Source organism: Vombatus ursinus, unplaced genomic scaffold (genome assembly GCF_900497805.2).
Source record: "Vombatus ursinus unplaced genomic scaffold, bare-nosed wombat genome assembly UNPS02009062.1, whole genome shotgun sequence".
In the NCBI taxonomy this organism is placed as follows: domain Eukaryota; kingdom Metazoa; phylum Chordata; class Mammalia; order Diprotodontia; family Vombatidae; genus Vombatus; species Vombatus ursinus.
The window spans coordinates 6,438,594-6,462,136 of NW_020948840.1; the positions used below are offsets into that span (position 1 = coordinate 6,438,594).

Consider the following 23,543-nt stretch of genomic DNA (forward strand, 5'->3'; position numbering starts at 1 on the left):
GGGATCAAGGATACATCTTGAGGGGTTGGCATTGGTGAGGATAAGGGTCACTGTGTCAAAAGAAGAATGGTGTCAAGAGGTTTTGAGATGTAGGAAAGGGAAGAAGGCAGAGCCCATGGCAAATTGCTTCTACTTTCTCTGTCAAGCTTGAGGCCAAGTCCCTGGTTGAAAGAATGAGGGGAGGGAATGCTGTGGGAGACTTGAGAAAATATTAAATTTGGAATAGCCTCTCTGGGAAGCAGGATAGAGAATGAATTAGGGAAGAGTAAAAGGATTACCTTGTAGGAGTGAATGCCCATTTGAGATTAGATAACATAAATTTGTAGTGAACTCAGTCAACTTGGTTGTGACTTCCTCTATCACCATTTACTCATGTGAATAGGAACAGAGGAAATAGATGGTCGCAGTATTGCAATCTGGCATTTGGATTCAGCATCAGATGACAATGTAGATTTAAACTGATTAACTGGTTAACTGAAGGGAGATTGAGAAAGAAGTTGAAGTTAGAACAGAGGTTCTAACTGGCCCGAGAAAGTTCTAAGAAGTGGTGAGATTGGAGGTTCTGGTGAAAATGAAGGATATGTTTAGGAGGGGTAAGATATAGGGTGAGACAGAATGATAAGCTTTGATCAGATAAAGGAATTTGAGACAGAGGTGAGGAGGGAGGTCATTTCTGGCATATGGGTCAACTTTAGCAGAGGTACAGAAATGGAAGATAGAGTGTTGTGTGTTAGGAACAGCAATTTCCCCATTTTACAAAAAGAGGAAATTGAGGCCACTTCAGGTCAAACAACTTTCCTAAGATCACAAAAGCAAGAAATAGCAAAGCCAGGTATTGAATCCAGTCCCCTAGCTCCAAATCCAGGGCTTTTTCCACTAGCCATCCTTCCTATCTTTCTCTTCATTTTATTCATGTTTGTATTTTTTTTTTTAAATCATTGCTTCTAGCAGTTTCTTCCCCTCCCCAACCCCTGTGGAAAAACAAAATCCTGCCTCCATTACCCTCCTCCCTCGGCACCCAGGTGAGAAACTGGTGGTGATTGCCTTGTCTTGTCTCAGTGGTGATTTGTCCCCTGCCTTTCTTTCCCCTCCCATTAAGCAAACAGACTAACCATCTCACCACCCCCTTGCCAAATATTTCCTCATCAACCGACAATAAGTTAAAACAGTCACTTTCCTTTTCTCACACATTCAGAAACCTTGCTTAGTTCAAGGCCAGATTTCCATTCCGGCTTCATAGTACGGTCAGGGTAGAATGACCTATTATAATGCCCCTAACTGGGGACCAAGGGAGGTCTGAAGAAGTGCACTTGGGAAGAACAGGAACAATAATGGCTTTCACCCGTACATACTTTGGTTACTTTGGACTGAGAGGCCAACCCTGTTTACGTAGAAGACTAGGGAACATAGAATCCTGATATCATTCTTTTAGTTTGCTGAGGAAGGGTGCTTTTATTAAATGTAAAACTGAAAAGACATATTCCTAGTGATTCCATGTGGGCTGGGTGAGTAGGAGGGGATAGGAAAGTGAGCAAACTCGGGAAAGAACAGACTACAGGGGAAGATGCCTTCTATCACCAAGTAAGCAATATAGTATGATTGTTTATGCAATCAATCAATATTTATTTAGTGCCTATTATGTGCCAGGCACCGTGCTAAACTCTGGGGATACAAAAAGGGGTTAAGACAGTCCCTGCCCTCAATGAGTTTCTAATCTCAAACTTCCAGATTAAGCACCAGAAGTTAATTTGGTTGGCTCTGTTGTCTACAAGACATTAACCTTAAATGATTCTGTTTCTAGCTACAGCCAGCTCCTTATTGCTCAGAAGGTAAGAGAGCCTAGGAAATGGAGAGTAAGGAAGAAGAAAAAAATATCTGGAGAGCTGCAAGGTGAAACAAAGTGGGTTGTTCTCATTAGATAACTGGATTTTGTCCTGTGACTTGTGTGCCTGTCACTTGTCTGCTAAATGAATTAAGCTTCCCTTGTAAGTGGGGACATTTGGGGAAAGTAGAGGGAAAAAATCTGGAGATCAGTAATCAGGTGAAATGAGGTAGATAGGTCTCAATAGATCCAGGTTTTGCAAATAGGCACTCATACAGTAGTTAGCTGCAAGTCACAAAGACAAAAAAGGACTATGGATTCTGCTTCAAGAAAGTATAAAGAACAAGGAGAATTCAAGAAGAGTTCTTTGGTGACTTACAGAAAATGGGCTCTGTTGGTTTTCCATGGCTTTTAATGACTATGCATATATAAAGTACAAGCTGGTCTCCACAGTATAATAGAGAGTCAAAGAACTAGAGCAATGCATATTTTAAATGCATGTAAAATATTATTTTTGTCCTAAGAAGTGACTTATATGAAGAATTTAAAGAAATGTGGGCTTATTTGATCTGATGCAGAATGAAATAAGCAGAAGTAGGAGAGAGAATAATCCACATTATGAACACAATGATAGATAGCATTTATATAACACTTTAAGGTTTGCAAAACACTTTACAAATATTATCTTATTTGGGAGGCAGATTCTATTATCATTCTCATTTTACAGATGAGGAAATTGGGGCAGGCAGATGTTAAGTGACTTGCCCAAGGCCAAACAACTAGCAAGTGTCTGAGAGAGGATCTGACCCACGTCTTCTTGATTCCAAATCTAGCACTCTGTTCACTGTGCTACCTAGCTGTCAAATGTAAGGAAAACAACACTGAAGGAGATCAAAAGTCTCATCGATACAGCGATCAATTGACTTCCGAAAACTGATAGCGAAACATGCTTCCTTATAGACTATAACTGGAAAATGAGGCTTCTATTGTCAAACATGGTCAGTTTGGTTAATGTATTGGTTATTTTGCCTGGTCATACTTCTTTGTTACACGGAAGAGTTCCGGGGGAAAAGGATTCTTTGGGAAAGGGCAATGATGCAAGAAAGAGATAGGCATCAATAATTTTTTTTTCTTAAAGGAATGATTATCTACTCACCAGGTTATCGAGGAAAAGGAAGGGTTAATTGAAAGAACGAAACAAGTGCTTCAAGGAGGAAACAAAGAAGAAAACAGATATAAAAAGGCAGAGGAAACCCAAAGAAGGGAGGAATAAAGGACTGTTGAACATTTGGAGATATAGAATAGCTTTGAGGCTCTTCCTGTAGAGGGCAGACATAGACCATCTCTGGATACAGCAGCTTCTTGTATTTCAAGTAAAGATGATGTGGATTTATAAAGAGAGCTCATTTAACAATGGTGGGGAGAAGAGGAATGGTGACGATTCTCTAACATAGAGACTCAAGTGGAGAATCAGAACAGATATTTCAGGACATGTACTTGGGATTTGATGGCCACCAAAGATCTGGCAAATTTGATGACTACTGTCCACTTCTGGTCATTCATACAGGGACAAATTATATCACCAGAATGAACCTAGAAAGCACTTCTAAGGACTATTAGGTCATATATAAAATCTCAAAGACATTGGTGGGGGTGAGGGTGGAAGGGGCACAGATGATTTTTCAACAATACTGATGAAAGATAAGGGATTCAAAACAGAAAAGCAAATTTAGGAAGCTAACTAAGCTGGCTAAGATGATGATGCCTGAGACTGGGATTTAGATTTCTGTACTATGACTTAAAATATAGGAACAGTGGGCTCTTGACCAGAGATACAGCACTCCTAAAAAGATCCAGAAAAACATATTTGCTTGGAAACTAGAAAATCTAATCAAAAGAGATTAACACTGAAAAGAGGAAGAGAAAAATAATCCACATAGGCTGTGGGCATAGGAATTAGCAGGCAAAATCTAGGAGGAAGAATAGCAGAAGAGCAGACCAGTAATTCATTGGCGATAACATGTAAGAAGAGAGCCAGAAATAAAATCCATGTCCTTAGGTGGCTACATACATGTGCACAAAATGTGAGTATTAGAAGGATTAAGGATCCTAATTCAAGGAAGCAAATTTGATTGCACAGATAATTACTGAGACTTGGTGAGATAGAATTCATGACTGAAAGATGACTACCTTATTCAAAAGGAATAGTTTAGATTCAATATTAGATAAGGGGAGGAAGTAAAGTGGCATAACATATTGAAGCCTTTCCATCGGACTCCAAATTACTTTTCCAGGCTTATTGCACATTCTTCTCTTTAACAAACTCCAGGTTACAGACAAATTGGCTAATTTGCTATTCACCATATCTGACATTCCATTTCTCATCTCTATGATTTTGCAAGTGTTGTTCTGAGAGAAATTAATATAATACCATTATGTTAATAGCTAATTGTTAATTTGTGATTTACCTTTTCCCTTTTATTTCTGCTAAAACCCAACTCCTGAAAAGGTCCATCAGTCCCTGAAGGGCATAGCTGACTGATGAGATTGTTAACTAGGGGGGCTTAACTCCCACCCAACTGGGAGTCTTAAATTCTGTTAGAGTATAAACACAATTTAGCCAGGGTGAGGATTTGCCTGGAGGAGGAACCCCTTGTCTTCGATTCCCTCCATTAGAGTTCAGGGTGACTCAGCTCCTGAAGGAGAAAACTAGCTAGAGAAGTTGGGATGGAGATGGCTTTCCTTTGCCCAGTTGCCTTAAGGCTGCTGAGTCTTATGATCAAACCATATTCTCAGCAGGAGGAGCTGAAGACTTTTAGCACACCTCCTCATTAAATGTCCATCAACTAGGATTGAGTTTCACCTGTCGGGGGAGTTCCCTTTCAGAAGGGATTTTAGGTGTTTGGGGTCTCCTTGGCATCTTTGGTTACGGAGAGAAACCATGGAACATCAATTTATTGATTGATGGCAAACATAATTAATAAATTGATTATTAATTACCCAAAAATTGTCTCTTGGGGTTTTCTTTCATCTAAGTTCTTTCATCTCAGTTCCCCATATCCCACTTCACTGTCTTAGAATCCTTAGCTTCCTTCAGGGTCTAGCTCAAATGCATTTAGAGATTTAAATTCTCCCCTAAGCACTGCTTTTGGCTGCATCTCGTAAATTTTGGTATGTTGTCTCATTGTTGTCATTCTCTTTAATGAAATTGTTTCTATGGTTTGTTCTTAGATCCATTAATTCTTTAGGATTAAATTATTTAGTTTCCAATTACTTTTAAATCTATCTTTCCATGGCCCTTTATTAATTTTTATTGCATCATGCTCTGAAAAGGGTGCATTTAATATTTCTGCTTTTCTGCATTTGGTTGTGAGGTTTTTATGCCCTAATACATGGTCAGTTTTTGTGTAGGTGTCATGTACTGCTGAGAAAAAACTATATTCTTTTCTATTTTCATTCAGTTTCCTCCAGAAGTCTATCATATCTAACCTTTCTAAAATTCTACTCACCTCTTTAACTTTTTGTTTTTTGGTTAGATTTATCTAGTTCTGAGAGGAAAGTTGAGGTCCCCCACTACTATAGTTTTATTGTCTGTTTCCTCCTGTAACTCAAAAGTCTTATCTCCCTACAATTGCCATCCATTGGTCCTAGTTCTGCCCATTAGGGCTAAGACCAATTTGCTCTTTTATTTATTGGTGGAAAATGTCAAAGACAACTTTACTAAGTTCCTTGTATGCTAGAATAGCCTTGTTTTAGATGTGATACTTCAAAATAAATTTTTTAATCAGTTTGGGCACTTGAGTAGCCAGTGGCTAAAATAAATAAAAAATAAAATAAAAAGTTCATCTTGTATAATGTAGTGGTAAGAGCACTGAATTTGGAACTTGTAAATCCTAACTCTGCTACTCATTGCCTCTAGCAAGTCACTTTATGTCTGTGAGTCTCATGGACACAATGAGGATTGGAGTGGATGGAATTCTTTTTTTTTTAATTTAAAAAAAACATTTATCAATCATTGACATTGTGTTAAGTATTGTGTTAAAGAGCTAGGGATATAAATAGAAATATTGAGAAAGACCTCTCCCTCAAGAAGCTCACATTCTAACTAGGAGAGAAAACAAGAGGGAGTTTAGCTTCGAGGAAAATGGAAAGGTCTGGGAGTCCTAAGGGATGTATAGTGGGATGGATGGCAAGGCCCAGAGGTCAGCCATACCTATCAAAAAATCACGGGACAACAGAGTAATGTTGGCCATATGAGGCCAGCAGGAAGCAATGGCCAGCAAAAGCAGTATGATGACATTACTAAGAAGCATCAGCAGCCCTGTTGTATCAGAGGTACAAGTTACCACATCATCCCTGTGCCCCTTCACATGGGCCCTGCCATAAATGTGCCCTAGCCTAGTGTGTTATCTAAAGATAGCTACTTTTTTCTTCTATTGATAGTGTTTGTATTTGTTGGAACATGTGCTCCACGTTTATGAGAAGTTTTATTGCTATTATTTTTACTATGCTATTTCATAAAATGTCTGTTTTAGATCATATCCTCTGGCTTTCCAGAAAAGTAAACATACTGTTTGGGTTTGTGAGCTATAATTTTGAGTGGATGGAATTCTTAATTATACAATACTAGAAAAGACATGGTTTCCTGCCTTCACAGCACTTACAGTCTGGTAATGGGCTGGTAGGGAAATATTTTATTATATTGTTTGAAAAACCTCATTTATTAATATTATTTTTCCAAAAATATTTTTTAACATTCTTTTTAAACTAAGTTCTAAATTTTCTCTAAAATCACACAAAACACTTCCATATTAGACATTTTATTAATTTATTTTGGTTTATCAACAATCACTTTCCATAAGCTTTTGAGTTTTAAATTTTTCTCCCCCTTCCTTCCCAAGATGGTGCACAATCTGATATAGGCTATGCATCATATATTTTTTTAAAGCAAGAAAAAAGTGAGGTGATTATTTTTCAATTCTTGCACAGTTCATCAGTTCTCTCTCTGGAGATGAATAGCATTTTTTTATCATTAGTCATTTGGAATTGTCTCGGATCATTGTATTAATTTTATTTGTACCTAGCTTGAAGTGGCTAGAAATTGTCTGACCCAAAAGCATACTGTAGAGGTCAGGCTGACCTCAGAGATGCTGTCAGGGAAACTGAATGGCTGCAGGGAATGCATGGATCCTACCCAGGTCTTGAGTCCACCCAATACTTATGTTTGGGTTCCCCAAATTTGAATGTTTGTGCTTACTGATATATATCTCAATAAACCTTGCCAGAGGGAACTGCCCTCTCAACGAAACTGCTTAATTACCAAGTGAGGTTCCTATGCTGGTATACTCTGAAACCCTATATAATGTAAACCTTGAAGAGACTGGATAGGGAGTCTTCTTTCAATTTTTTTCCTCTACCAAGTACATTTCTTTCTAAAACTATTTCAGATTTTGGGGTTCATTCTCATGACTAATAGTGCCAGAGCATACCCATATATTTCCTGATTCAAAAAAAAATTTTTTTTCACTGTATTAGCATTGTTTACACTTCTCCACGTGAAGGTCATGTCAGATTGTCAGTTAGGGAGGGCAATCACTGGAAGCTTCCTAGAAGTGTACTTGAACCAAGCCTTAGAAGACAGATAGGAATTCAACAAATAAAACTTGTATCTGGAGTCTTCCATTTTCCAGAGGCCTTCATCTAACAGCCTTCGAGAACCCAAGGTCATCTCCATGCTACAATGAGGAGTCAAAGTAGAACTTTAGTGGAAGTCTTGGTTTAAAAGCAGTATAAAACTAAAAGAAAATTTGTGATGAGGTAGCTATGCCATCTGGAAGTTTGACCCATTTGCCAATAGCTGCTCTGCTTGGGTTTTTACTCTGTCATTAGCATGTCATGTCACTCCCCCCTACAGTCCTTCCCTACCCCAGAATAAATTAAACACCAAAAAACTTATCAACATGGAGATTATTCCAGTTTTGCTACTCCTCACCAGTACCCACAGTTGCTTCTCCCTACTCTAATTGGAGGGTGGAACAAAAAAATCCCTCCTTCCATAGTCTCCCTTTATAGAGGACTCAAAATCCTAGCCATTTCTTCATTTGCCACCAGCTGTTTTGCCTGGTTTATAGTCCACCACTTCAATGCTCCCCTCACCCCCCAACTTCCTTTTTCATAGTCTTCCTCCATTAGATTGATTGTACTGTCTTTTTCTCCTTTGTATTCCAGTGCTTTGCATAGTGCCCGGCACCTAGTAGGCCCTCAATAAATGTTTCCTGCATTTTATCAGACAGAAAGCCTTGGGTAAATTTCAAAATTACTTCTAAGCCTTCTATCAAATGAGAATGTTTATCTTCTCTTTTAAATGCTGAGATAAGCTCTATGTTGAGTTCCCCCAGATTCTCCTATATTTTAAGCTTGTATTATGGGCAAAATGAGCAATAGTATAAATCAAAATCAGGACACCACAATTCTATGTATTTTTGAGTGCAGGGTGAAGCATATTGCTTTTCACTTTATTTTTCTTGCCCTTGTCCCCCTTTTTGGGAAACACAAGTAACACGGAAATGTTTTGCATGACTTCATATGTATGATAGGTATCACTGCTTGTCTTCTCAATGGGTGGAGGAGAGGATGGAGACAGGGGGAGAAATCAGAACTCAAAGAAAAAGAAATTGGAATTCAGAATTTTAAAAAATGAAATGCTATAAATTAACAAAACAAAAAGAGCTGGCTCAAAACTGGCTTAGTGAGAGGGAACACTTGGTCTGACTCTTACAACTGTCTGTTTCTCCTCTGATGTAATCCAGACTTGAGCTATTGAATGTGAAGGGCCTGTCAAATCACTTGCCCCCTACCTCGCTTAGGAGCCAACATGAATCTCAGAAACAACAGAATACCTTTTCCAATGAAATGGTTTTATTTGGTTAGTTTATTAAACACCTTTAAGACAATTCATTTTGGTCTGTACCCTTCTAAAAATATTTCAAGTTTTAAATGAACCTCCAATACTCAAAAGAAAATTACTTTACCATACACAAATTTCAGATCAAAATACAACACTCTGATTTCTCACAATTATAAAATCCAGTCAGTACAAACTACATTAAAAAAGATAAAACACTTTCACTAATTCTTGGTACAATATTACATGACAATGGCAATAAAGTCCCCAAAGCACAGTTTAAGTGCTTAACTAAGGGAACTTATCCCTTAGTTACCCAACTTTATACTGAACATGTAAACAAAATAAATGCTACATAATCCAAGAAAGTGAACATATCCTTTTTGCATCAGTGTTACTTGTAAACCGTAAAGCAATTTGTTAAGAAAGATTACAGATAAAAAACGCTTCTGATTTTGATCAATTCTATACTAGTAAAGGAATAGACAATTATTCCATGAATAAAACTAATTTGGACCTCAGATGTGAAACATGGCATTTAATTAAAGCCCAGTAACACAATTGTTCCAACAACAGATTAGAAATTCTTGAGACAACTATCCTACTAAATTTGGAGACTGTCACTTGAGCCATTACCTTTTATTTTTTAAGCTTTTTAACTCTATATAAAAGTTTCAAAACTAACCTTACTATAATTATTTCTGCTGTAAATCAGTTTTCAATAGGTCACAAAGTACCATTAGAATTGCACATTTTCTTTAAATATTATTTTTATCATGCATAATGTAACTTCATCTGAAGACAGGCTTAACTATACCTTATAACTTAGAATTTTGTTAGTTTATGAAAGCTGCAAATCTCTTTAGAAAACCAATATTCACTCAGCTGTCCCATATCAGAAAATATCCACATTAAGATTAAACTAAATAAGGCTTATTTGTGCTTGACAGAATGAAATCCGTTAGAAATTTCTATTAGCAAATATCATCCTCATGGCATTATTGAAAGAAATGTATGGTTACAGAACAGAAAGGTCTGAGAAGTTACTGATTCTTAGAGTCAAAATGATTGACAGCTGTTTCAGAAGACAAGAGTAGGTTGTCTCATTTCTAGAAAAGATCATGCATCAGCCATGGATAACAAGCCACTTTACACATTTCAAGTCTCATGTGTGGTTCTCATTTACATTCATAAACTGCAATAGTTTCCACAGGTCACAATTAATGTACCGCAAGAAAGGAAGCCTTTCTATCTGCCAAAGGTGCTACAGTAATCAACTCCACTGTAGGGAGGGAACAATGTTTGGGGAACATTATGACCTCTTCTGTTTCTCAAACACAATTCAAAATACTACATGAGTTTCTCAGCAACTAGTCTAACATTTCTGCTATCAGTTCTACTGAGCTACACACATACTTGTACCATAACTCACAAAAGCATGATTTTTAAAAATACTGAGTCACTTTTGTTGGTAACTAGAAAGAAGGGTAAGGAAAGGGACAGACTGAATGATTTGAAATAAATAGAATGGGTTAAAATGTTTAAAAAGAAAAAAGAAAACCGAGAGACCCTATGGATTAAAAAAACAAACAATAAAACCTACTAGTTGTATAATACATGCTTGTTGAGTAACTAAGCAATTATAATGTGCTCTTCTGTGCTCAACCCTACCAAAGGTCACTTAAACACTTCTCAGTGCAACTAAATCTAAATATGAAGTTTCATTCTCTTATACTTTTAATTTTGTGGTATTTAATAGTCTAAAAGGTGGCATATACTTACGTCACTTAATAGTTTAGATTTAGGACACCTTAACCACATTTCCAAACTTAAACACTTCAGTAAGTGGCTGGGTATATCTATGTGCTAGAAACAGAGCCTCCACATGTTATTCTATAGTCTAGAAATGCTTTGGAAGCAAAAACAAAAAAATAACAACCAAAAAATCCCCTTATTTTCATATATATTGTAATGTGATCTCTTATTGTTTTAAAGAAGAGATTATAATTACTCAATTCAAAGTTTGGATTCAGGTTTATTTTTCAGAACTAAATGTGAATAATGAAACTGATTGCTTAAGACAAATGTTAGCTAAAATAGTGATAAAAATCCATAAATCTCTTCTCTATCCTACAGCCAGTATTTCTGCAAAAGTAAATGCATACTATATAGCATCTGTTGTCAATACACATCAAAGACAGTTTTCATGCATTAAGCAGGCGACAATTTAGTGTACCCATGGAGCATTAGATCTTCCAGGGATCTGGCCACTTGGCTTCTTACTGAGGTAACTAGCCAATAGGCTGACAGGAAGAATGCTTACCTAATTAGAAGGCAGTAGTGAGGTTTGGATTATCTCCTATTGTCCCACTCCCAAAAATAGCTGCAAAGGCTTCCCAGGTTATACTTGGTGTATGGGAGCAGGACTATTATAAACTCAAAAGGCCTAAGACATCTAGAAGATGTCTGGGTAAATAGGGCTTTCAAGGGGTTTAAGAATATGGGTGAGGTGTCAGCTTTTAAAACCTAATCTGGTGTCCAGGTATATACATAACAGCTTCTCCAAGACTAGTTGACTACGGTCATTAGAAGTGTCTCTCTAAGGCATTTATGTGCCACATCAGTCTTAAAAGAGTGCCTTTTTGATACATGACAAGCAATGACATAGAATCAGAGTATAGGGGCAGGAATTTGGGGAATAGATGAATCCAACATGAAAAATGGCCAAGAGAATTCTTTTTCACCTCAAAAAAGGCCCCTTAAACACTTTAAGGGAAAAAAAAAAGCACCTGTCTTTTGAGGGAAGGGCTAATTCCCTCAAAAGGCACCAAGGGAACCACTCCAGGAATAGCTCTGGTTAATGAAACCTGAATAGAAAAATCAGTAACAGATCAAACAAGAGATGAGTGTGGACAAATGAAAAACACACTAAATAAATAAAAGGGCAGGTAAGGCCTAGTAAGTTACAACTACCTCCAGATAAATGTGATATTTCCAAATTAGTGAATTTACCATCTCCATGATCACGCTAAGTTCTTAGCAAAGCCTGTCAAGGATAGTGGCTTAAGTAGAAAATTGTATATAGCTCCTTAATTATAAAATCTTAAAATTGAACAATGAGATTCATCATGAAAAATTAAAGACAAGGCACAGGATCACAGAAACTACTCCAAAGATTCTAGAAAAATTGTCAAAGGATGATATAATTTACAATCCATTTATCAATCCTAAGGACCCCAAAGAAATAAGTAGATTTGCAAATGTTCAAATCTGTGAGGCATTAGATCAGAAAATATACAAACATAAATTACTATTCAAGGTGCCTTCAAAACAAATATCAAAACTATCATCCTCTTGCGGCTGTTAATCAGTTCTGGTAAGCAAACATTAGGATCACTTGATTGAAATATGGAAAGGAACTTAGAGACCATTTAGTCTAACTCAGATGAATAAACTTGTCCAAGGAGCTAAGTTTTTGAGTATCTCAGCTACTTGAGACTAAAAATGTGGCTCATCTGAAGCCAAATGCAATGTTCATAGACATTTAAAAGTCAGGAAGAACTGACAGAATTTGGCTGAAAAGCTTGGTAGTTAGAAATAACATTTTGAGAATCACTTTTGTAGACTAAAGATTAAAGATTGCTTGGTTTAGTAAAACCAAGAAGAAAAATTACACAGAGAATAATCCAAATTCTGAACAGCAAATGAAGTTCTTAATTACAGCATTCTTCATTCCCACCTCTCCCCTGCAAAATACTTTTCCTAAAAAAATGGTTCATGTTGGTTTTGTTGATTTTTTTCTTCCTCTTTTTTCCTAAAAAAATTGTTACAAGGGATGGCTCTCTGGAAGATAGGGGAAGTAACTCTAGATGGTGTAAAAACAAAAGATAGGACATGAAGGGGAACTCAGAGACTATCCAGTCCAATTCCCTCATTTTATAAACTAAGCCCCAGGGAAGGTCACACAGACAGTAAAATCTGGGATTTGAACTGGGTTCTCTGACTTTAGAGCCACTGCTTATTCCACTGCATCATACTGATTGAACATTTTGCCAAATTTCTAAATCCTGATATTTTCCATAAATCTAATAAATGGTTCTTTGTGTGGGCATGGATAACAATAAAGGAAATCTAACTTTGTGTGTACAATGAGGCCAATCACATGACCAAAACACTAGAGGTATCATGGATTTACTGTTGTTTAGAGACTCATAAACCTTTGGCCTCTTCTGAGGTAAATAATAATTTCTCAGTAAGAGTTTCAGAAACAAAATATTTAACATTCTAGTCTTCAAATAATTTTTTGGATATAATTCAGCCTCCTTTTCCCAGCAACCAAAAAAAAATCACCTTTTAATTTTTAACCTTTAATCTTATATGAGTTCCATGCTACAGGAAAAGCTAGCACTTCTGGTCAATAAAACTCTCAGAAATAATATTTTTAGAGTATTAAACCAGTCATTTTTTGTGTAAGCATTCAACCCACTCATTTTAAAGAGGAAGAAATTGAAGCCCAGTGAGTTTAAGTGACTTGCTAAGGCAACACAGGTAGAAAGCAGCAGTTAGGATCCAAATCCAGGTCCTCTGACACACTTGCCTTTCCACTTGGATATTAATTTACTTTTGGACAGAAAGAACCAAGGGAAAATCTCACAACTGTCATCTTCAAGGTGACTACTTGCCCAAACACTTGTAAAATATGAAGAAAAGCTCATGGCTGACAAAACTAACACCACAAAGCCCATAATCTAAAGCTCATGCATCTTACTCCCAGGAAAACTGCTCACACAAAAACAATTTACTTTTTATGAGAAGATTAAAAGCATAAAACTAGAAGAGGAATGAGGGTGGCTAGTTTGAAACACAAAAACTGCACTGACAAGCCATTGGAGAAAAAGAGACAGAAAAATGCAGACACAATAGCTTAAAAAAGCCCAGCAGCCAGGGGCAATTTAGTATAACAAATAGCTCTAAAAACTCCAATACAGTGTGAGGTCATCACTATCCAGGGTCTAATACTGGGTGATTAAGAGCAGGTTAAATTATGTTCATGTTAACAGTTTAAGAGTAATGGGATGGACCCAGTGGTGATATTTTAGGTCTGTAATCACAGATTCGGGGAGGCCGAGGCTGATCTCCAGAAATTCTGAGCTGCAGTGGGCAAAAGGGACTGAATGTCCACACTATGTCTGGTATTGATGTTGTGAATTCCAGGAAAAGGGGAGACAGCCAAAAGGTTGCCTAAGGATAGGGCTTGTGACTAGCCCCTGCCCTTTTAGCCTCTGCTGGATACAAAGACCTAGTCTTTACAAAAACAAAAACAAGCAAAGAATTTAGGGAAGTATATAAAAGATTAGAAAAGTTTCTATCAAAACCAATAAAAATAAAGTATTGGCAACAAAAGGAAAAGGTTTAGTTATTTAAAAAATTCATTTTATGTGGGGAGGAATTATGGTATAGTGGTTTGGAGTCACAGAACTTGGGATATAAATCAGAGCTCTGTACTACCTGTGTGACTTTGAGATCAAATTTATAAAGCACTTAAGCACAGTGCCTGGCAAAAAGTGAGCTTTTAATAAATACTTCTTCCCTTCCCTCTTTTTACCCTTGCCTCTATAGCCCAACTCATAATCTCTGTGATTGTCTATACCATTGCCCCCTTCTAGGACCCATATTCCCTAATATTGGTATTCTCTATTGAACACAAACTACTTGAATGCAGGAATTACTGTATTTCACTTTTATATTCCTATCCTCAACACAGCCCAGGGCCTGGTACAAAGGAGGTGCTTAATAAATGCTATTTGACTGATAAGTACTTTGGGAGGGGAGAGGGCATTGACTCTTTTCAACCATTAAGGGATCTTTAACATTCCAAATAACTGGTCCAAGTTACATGAAAACTTTCCTAGGCCACTAGGGGAAATTAACAAATCTCCTTAAGCACCAAACTTATAATTAAGATAAATTGACAGACACTGGGAAGATTGAAGCCCAGATAATTTCCTCAGAATATAAAAAATGTTTATAGTAAATTAGTCCTATTGCCATGAAAATCATTGGGAATATTTAGAGATATATCAATCAATAAACATTTTCTTAAGCACCTTACCATGTGCCAGGTGCTAAGTGCATAATTTTTAAAACAAAGAGAAACTAGATAATTCAGCAGTTTTCAGTATGAGATATTTAAAACAAACAACTATCCAAATGTCTTGGGAGGTATTTTCAACATAATTCTGAATATATTAATGGTTTCATTTAAAAACTCATGGATATCTAAATAAGAGGAAATATTTAATAATCTAATTTGATATATCTATCCAAAGTAAATATGAATGAGAAAACAAATTTATTTAAAATGCTTTTCTCAACAGAAAAAGCACTTCACAGGAAATAAAAGGAGAATACAGAAAATAAGTCTTAAAGAATAACAGTCAAATCTGTTCACTGACTGGTTCTAGACTTCTGTCAAAGAAGTCTAAGTTGACAAAATATCAAGTAAGATATAATAAAAAAAATGAGGTACACAGGAACAGATTTTCCAATAAAGAAACAAGGGAATACATCTAAGACTCATCCGATTTAATAGGAAAGATGATAAAGCATTCTTTCTCTCTATCTATATAGATGTCTATCTATAGCTCTAATTATTTAGGAAAATGAAGCAACTAGGATGACTTTAATAAACTTACCCCAAAGCTTTAAGTTCCATATTATTTGCATTTGATGGAAAAGACTAATGAAATATAAGATATTTTTAAAAGACCATTATGCCTACTAAAATATTTTATTAAAGAAATAATGTTATGACACAAATCAATCTTTTGGGGGAAAGCATGAATTATCCTGAGTCATTTCTACTAATTCAATTAACTGTCTAGCTACCAAATCTTCATTTTACTTTATGTCATAAGGACAGCCTTTGTAGTCTCTATTTTCTCAACATATTTAATTCATTCTGTGACAATAAAAATGGCAATAGGAAGGCTCAAAATCTAACAGACCATGAGTGATTACGACCAACAAGGAAGCTAGAGGTCAAATTCTAGCTGGCACTACATATTTTAGAAGAAAAAAAAAAGCAAAATTTCAACCTCAAAATAAGCTTATAGAACACACTAAATGATTCTACAATGAAGTTTCATTTGTTGGCTTATATATGATCTTATAAAATAATTAGAATAAATTTTAAAAAATTAGGTAATTTAGAAAACCTCAATTGTTAAGAAGAATCCAACAACTAGCATATTATGCTAAAGTGCATGCTAGCTTTACAAACTGACAACCATGATAAACCAAAATACAAAAAAAAAACCCCAAACCTCCCAAAACTGTAGCAAGAGGGGTACTTTATAGAGATATTATGTTAGAAAGTATATCTCCTTTAAAAAAATAAAATGTAAATGCCTTGAATAGTTGAGTTGCTAAAAAAACTATAGTAGACGTGGTTAAGTCCTATTCTGGTTGACTCTTTATACCATGCAAAATATCTCTCTTCAGTTTAGCTTTCTTAAATACAACCTATTAACCGTTCCGCACTACCAACATAAAACTAAGTAAACTAAGTTATTATCATCACTGTAAAGGTTTAATCTCCTTTTATTTGTGACATTTTTAAAGTATGTTAGAAAACATGCAAAATAGTTTCCCTAATTGAAGATTGAATTTTCTTTCCCTTATGGAGCATAGCAATTGAAGATGTTGCTCTTCCCCTCATCCCACCCCCCATAATAACCAAAAAACATTTCTGCTTTGTAAATTCTAAAATTTCCTAAATTATATAAAGAGATCTTTAGTAAACATCTGAGAAACTTGGCAACAGACATATTAGTAGCCAAACTTGGCAACAGACACAATAGCCAAACTCTTTACAACAGAAATGTTTACCTTATAATTACATATTAAAAAAAAAACAAACCTGGATATAATAAAACAAAACAAAACAAAACAAAACAGAACACTGGACTTAGATTCAGGAGACCTGGGTTCAATTCCTGGCTCTTAACAAAATGTGCTTATCTTTAAAGATCTGGATCTCCATTTCCTCATCAGTAAAATAAGGGAGTTGGACTGGATGAGCTTTCAGGCCCCTTTCAGTGCTAAAATGCTATGGTTCTGGGGCAGCTAGGTGGCACAGTGGATAGAGCACTGACCCTGGATTCAGGAGGACCTGAGTTCAAATCCAACCACAGACACATAACACCTACTAGCTGTGTGACCCTCGGCAAGTCACTTAACCTCATTGCCTAGCCCAAAATGAAAAAATTTTAAAAAAAATGCTATGGTTCTCTGACCAGATCAGTGAACTGGAAATTTAAAGACCTATTTTCTGCTCCAGACTCACACTCACTTCTTTTTGTAATTTTTGGCAGGTCATTTCTTTAGGGCCTGAAAGACCTCTCAAATGTGCACAATGGTGATAACCTTATCCCCATCAGAGACAATGAGGATATCTATGATCAACACTCTTAGATTTAATGTATTATGTATCTTAAATCCTATGTTAACAGAATGGATGCCATTGAGATGTAACTGAGATGCAACAGGCACTTCAAAATTTTTATTTTATACTATTTTTCCTCCATGAGTAGGGTAGTCCTTCCATACAGAAAACAAAACCACTTATCGAGGGCCCAGCAACATGAGTCACTCACTCGTAAAAAACACATATTTCTTTCAGGATATTCTAGGAACCATCAATTAGACTTTAAGTTTCCTGCAGACAAAAACTTGCCTTTTATCTTTACAATCTCTACAACTCCCAGAACAACACATGCAGTAAGTGCTCAATAAGTAGTTAGTTGATTTAGTGGCAAGGATGTCTGCTGACTTTGCCTTTTCTGGATGCCACATGAACCTTTAGCTACCTACTTAATGGCTGCCTGTTAACTCCAGTGCTCAAAGGCAGCTAATTAAAGAGAAAAGGACTTCCTTAGTTCTAGAGTTCTCACTCCAGGGTGATTTTCAAGGGGCCCTATGGTTCTGATAGAGACAGCTCCTTTTCAATGGTCAAAGCGTTAGTTTCTTTCTTTCAATCCATGAGGATTGGCCACAAGCAAGTTCCCATCCCTCCCAGATACCAACACACTAAAAGGAGTTAATAGAATCATTTTCAGCATCCTCTTGAAAATGGTTTTGGATTATGGATTTTATATGCTGCAGCAGAAATATACCAAATATTCTAATGAAACAAAAAGTTAATGGAATTCTCTAAGTGCCTAACCTCTTAACAGTAGATCTCTTGAGCACTAGGGAGGAGAGAATCCTCTCTGTGTGTCACACAAATGGCAAACAAAGTTGATTTTGTTACTTCCAGATGGGTATATTTTTGCCCCTCCACCTCACCCAACACAGCATTTGTCCTTGGTGACAAGCCCAATTTATAAATTAAGATAATGATACTTTCAAGTTAAACACATCACCAAAAAAGTACCACTGATAATGCTATAATGTAACATGATGAAATACTTAAAAATACATATTTAAAGTTCCCTTATTTCCAACACGTCAGAAAATTTTACCTTGTTGCAACCTAGAGAATAAGGTCTATTTCTAGTTACTAATTCTCCATGACTGTTTGCCACTAAATTAAATATTAATCTTAGACATTTCCTAAATAGTACGTCTCTATACAGCACAAAACATACCATCAACAGTTACTTGGTAAACAATTTGACTAATGAAAACACAAAAACCTAGCAAACTCATTTATACTTAACATGGATTTTATTGCCCAATTATTCATTAACACAGCAGTTTAAAACTGAAGATCAGTAGGTTCTAGAGTAAATCTGAAGCACCAAAAGTTGGTAACATATATAGACCAAAACGAAAATTTTAAAAAGCAAATACATATTAACATACATGCTAAAACACATACCAAACAATACATAAGCATGCACACAGCTACCTACACAAACACACACATACATACACTCACCCTTCACAGGATATAAGCATCCTCAAAAACTAAAAAGTATCTTCATCCTAATTTTTAAATTTCCTTTGAAAATCCATTCTTGCAGAGAATCATCATTTTAGGCCATCTAAGTCCAATCCCTTTCCCTCACTATCATCACTAAAACACAAATATCTTCTACAATACCTCTCCCCCAGATCATGTGTCCATAGGAAAAATAAAATCGATCCATGTCACAGCCTAAGGGAGAATCGTTTAGTACTTCCATTTGCTCTGACAACCTGAGATAACTCTTTATAGGTGAGATTGTGAAAATGAATTGCACTTTTACCCGAAGGTGTTTATATTTAAAATTTTAAGACCTATTATAAGCTGCCAATAACTATATACATGACTGGGACAAGTGTCCTAATGAAAATGGAGTCTGAAAAATCTATCCATCACAATATGATGTTTCAAGGCATAAGTGGAGGGTTGAACACAAACCTGCATAAAACAAGTAAAAATTATTTTTCAATACTGAAGCAGCTCTAATTTTAATCCCCCTCCCCACTGTTTATTTTAGAACATAATGAAATTAAGTACATGCCTGCACTTCAACACAAGAATTTGTAGTACTTGTATATACAGCTAAAATAAGAGTTTGGCACTTAGCAGGTTTTGTTGGTTATTGCATACTTGATCGTGTAGCAAGTCTATTTCACAAACATTACATAATTTGGGTAGCTACATTGTAAACTGATTTTTTAAAAATCATTTTTATTAAGATTGATTTACCGAATTACATAGATATAGAAATATTGCAAGTAGGAATGTATTAACTAAAAAAAAAAAATCCTGTGAATTTTCTCTTTTGAAGGGATTCTTCCCCTCAAATATGAGCTGCTACTGTTATTCCTACCACTGTTTGGAGAAGCATTACAAAATCTTGAGAAAATCACACGCATGCATAAAATAAAGAAACATAGTGGCTTTAACAAAGATACCAAAGTCTCCTTTCAAACAAATATCAACTACCATTTCTGAACACCTGCCAAACACTGCATTTCTAGTTGAGAAAGCACCTGGCACGAGATATTGCAGCCTGGAGAATTCTTTGGAGAATTTTTTTTCTTCTGTAACTAGTATTTAATTTTAAAAGTAATTTCTATTCCTTCACTGTGGCATCTTCTTGACTTTACTTGAAATGTGTCTTCATTGTTGACTTGTTTTGATTAAAAGATAACATCATTATGAAAATTTGCACAGAACTGGTGTTGGGATACACCAAGAAGGAAAAAAAAAACGTGGTTTAATTTAAACAATTATCTAACGTTATTGTCAAGCAAAGCCAGCCCAATGGCTTCAGTGCAGCATATAAATTTCCAGTGTGAAATACAAAACCTGGTAACTTCACACACAAACATCTCAGGGCTAGAAGGGAAAGATACTGTGCTATATGCAGCCTTCTTCAGCAATCTTTTGGCACAGTCTTTATAGTGCACACCTGGTCAGAAAGTACATATACCTGAATCCATTTCAGCAAAACTATGTTATCTTCTGACAGGCATGGGAGGAGGGGGAAAAAAGCACATCAATCACCCTTTTACTTTTTGCTAGTTGGTAGACAAACATGATGGAAAAATTTTTATATGCATGATGACAGCATATAAATATTTCACACAAGAAGTTTCTATAAGAAACTCTTGCTTTTAATTTTATAACCAAAGTATACCATTTATTAAATGTTGAGATAGATCCTGCTAATTAGGTCTGACACTAGCAGAATTTGCAACCATATACTAAGAGAAATAAATGGTTAAAAAAAAAAATAGAAACCAAACACATCAAGTCAGTCAGAAAGTATGATATTGCATAAAGTTCAGATTATGAAGCAATCATAAAGCCCATGATTTCAAACAGAGGATGTCAGAATTAAGAGTGGAAAAAAGAACGTATTAAAATAAAGGTTCTGCTAAACTGAATGGTCTTTTTTGCTAGGGAAGAGGTGGAGTTTTTAGGTGGAAGAGGAGTAAAGAAAATGGAACAGGATTTGTTTTTTCCCCCCAACCATGATATGTAAGCTCAATTTGTTATATTATCAACAGAATAAAATTAAGTTGAGGTAGGTAGTTTATTCTACCAGCCAATCTTTACTCACACCACTATAGTTTGACTAAGAAGTCTCACTGGTGAACAATACTGGGAAGAATCTACTCCTTAGGCAAAAATGCATTCTAAATAGTGTACAAACCAAACAGTAGTAAACAAGACTTCATGTGCTTTAGAATAAATATTTCCTTAAAAACATGGTTCTTAAACCCAAGACATGTTGCCTGGACAATTTCCTTTAGAACTTAGCAGCCTTAAATTTTGTTTTTCTGACACAACTTTTTTGTCAATATTTTTCTTGCTTATTAAAATCCTCAGACCTATCAAACCAATAAGTTTTGGTCAACTAATGATGAAAGAAGGGTATTTCCTAAGATCCTTCATGACTCCCAATATGCTAACCCAGAAATAAAAATCACATGAAAGATGTTCATAATTTCAAGTCTTTGAGAGGATTCTGGGAAGATGACAGAGTAGGTCAGAAAACTTTTGACTCTCCAAATTTCCTCCCTAAAAAAGACAGAACATCGCCTCAGAGGAAACGTAGAGCAGCGGAAATAAACAAAAGTCAGAGTAGAGAAGTTGTTCTCCTGACAACTTGAGGAGACCCCCAGGAAAGATGCGACCTCCAGGGTCATAGGTTCAGCCTGAGTGAAGTACAAACACCTCCAGGCCAACTCTGTGGAATCATCAAATAACAAGCCCGGGAGGCAGCTGGGATTGGGAGGCAGCCACAGCCTTAGAAACTTTTCATATTACAGACAGTTGGCGTCTGACTGTTGAGTAGGAGAAGACTGAAGGACCCTCCACTGTCGAGGAACTCCAAGCATGGCTGTGCTGACCAGACACATCTCCTGGGCTGGGCTGCTGGTATGGGGGAGAAGGAGCTAGCATCCACCCAGTGAATACAGTAGCAGAAGGGTAGAGGGACCCTGCTGGCTGTGGGCACTTCCAGGAGACCAGAGTCCCTGATTTCAGTTCCAAGGCAGAGAGGACAACTGTAGTTTGCAGCCATTGGAGAGACCGTAGTAAGCAAGATCAGTTTCGGGACAGCATGGCCCTAGTTGTAGTTTAAGAGTGGAGAGGAGAGCCTAAGGCTGGGCCCTAAGACAGACGAATGAAAATAATAGTAAGAAGGACATGAGGCTTGGGGCATCATTCCTCATTCCTTGGGACTAGAACTTGATTACACTAATAGCTGCTAAAAACAAAATAAAACAAAAATAAATAAATAAAAATGAGTAAGCAAAGGAGAAAGAACCCAACCATAGATACCTACTATGGAAATAGAGAAGATTTGGGTTCATATTCAGAGTAAGATAACGGAGCATAATTTCAAGTCTTCTCTTGGAATAAGAGAGAAGTCAGCAGCTTCTTTAAATTCATGAGGGCTGCCTCCTGAATCATGTATATGCTGAATCTTTAGACTATTCAGATGGAGTGCTTAAAAAAGATAGAATTCTATTATTACCTTAGTTGCAACTGATCATAATATATATATATAATATATATATATGTTTAAATATATATTTAGAGTCTCCTGACAGAGCACTAAGCCAATAGACCTGGGTCCACATTCACCCTCTCAGGTATAAGCAAAAACCTTAAGTTGTTGGGCACAGCTGGACATGATTGCTGTAGAAAAGCATTCATTGTATGCTTAGAAACATTGGTTTACATACAGATTTTCTGTATACCAAAGCCACCTACTTTAATATAGCAGACTTAGTAAAAAGGAGTTCCCTTTGGGGAAAATGCACCTTAGTGTTTTAGTTTTAACATTCTATAAATCCCCATTTCCCTTCTGTTTCCTGGTACTGACGATTCTCCATCAGTCCACAAACTTCTGACTATAAAAGTTCATTCATTCACCTAAGGTTGTTTTGGAATAGTTACTTTCTCCCCCAGTAAGAGCTAAAGCTCCAGCTTTTAAGCATTACAAAACCCCAAGAGTTATCATACCAAATCACAGAGTAGAGAGTTAAGTTTTAGTTGTCCTCTCTGTTCTGCCTTATCTAAAGCTAGGTTCTGGTGTACTGTGTCAGGTTCTTGCTTCTATCCCATTTCCAAGAGAGCCTTCAAGGAGAAGGAACACGGATGCGGAACAGTCCTTGCTGAAGCTGCAGTCGGAAAAGCTTGCAATTTGCAATTCGCAAGGCAGCACAGCCAGTGCGGCGAAGGTCTGATGGAAAGAGTGGTTTTGTGTGGTGCCAAGTGCCCGTGCTTCTTTTAAACTCACGAACATAGTCATAATTGGTACCTAAATACAAATGAACAAATATAAATCAACATTCTAAAAATCATTCAGGAATAGCTTCAACAAAATGCACTGTAATATTCTAACCTGTATCAAGATCTCCAATCACATAGATACTGGCCCCAATAGGAACAGCTCCATAAACAAAGGAGGAACTTGCTGGGATGCATAAATTTTGGTCAGTAAGATAAATCCACCTGAAAGAAAATGCATTTCTTTTTAGAAAAGTCAAAAGACGGGCAGCTAGGTGGCACAGTGGATAGAGTTTCAGCCTTGGAGTCAGGAGGACCTGGGTTTAAATCTGGCCTCAGACACTTGAGGCTTATTAGCTGTGTGACCCTGGGCATGTCACTTAATCCCATTGCCTAGCAAAAAACAGAAACTAAACAAAAAAAGTCAAAAGAAGAGGCATGACAGCCAGATAGGTGTTGGAAAAATCTAAGTCCACACAAGATCTGCCCAAATCATTGTCAAAAAATTATTGGTTACATCTTGAAGCCGTTCCAAAAAAATATGTTGGATAACAGATCAGGTTAGACAACCTCAG

At 36.5% G+C, this 23,543-nt stretch overlaps 1 protein-coding gene across 1 annotated transcript in view; it reads right to left on the reverse strand.

Annotated features, from left to right (window-relative positions):
• Window positions 1–21,986: 21,986 nt before the first annotated feature.
• The window catches only part of GAN (gigaxonin), a 69,120-nt gene continuing 67,563 nt past the window's right edge, over window positions 21,987–23,543 (reverse strand). The window contains exons 10-11 of the mRNA XM_027850468.1: window positions 23,084–23,193; window positions 21,987–22,999 (exon numbers count right to left, since the gene is read on the reverse strand). Coding sequence (XP_027706269.1) covers window positions 22,818–22,999; window positions 23,084–23,193 — 292 coding nt within the window. The 3' untranslated portion in view covers window positions 21,987–22,817. The remainder of the gene's footprint in view (window positions 23,000–23,083; window positions 23,194–23,543) is intronic.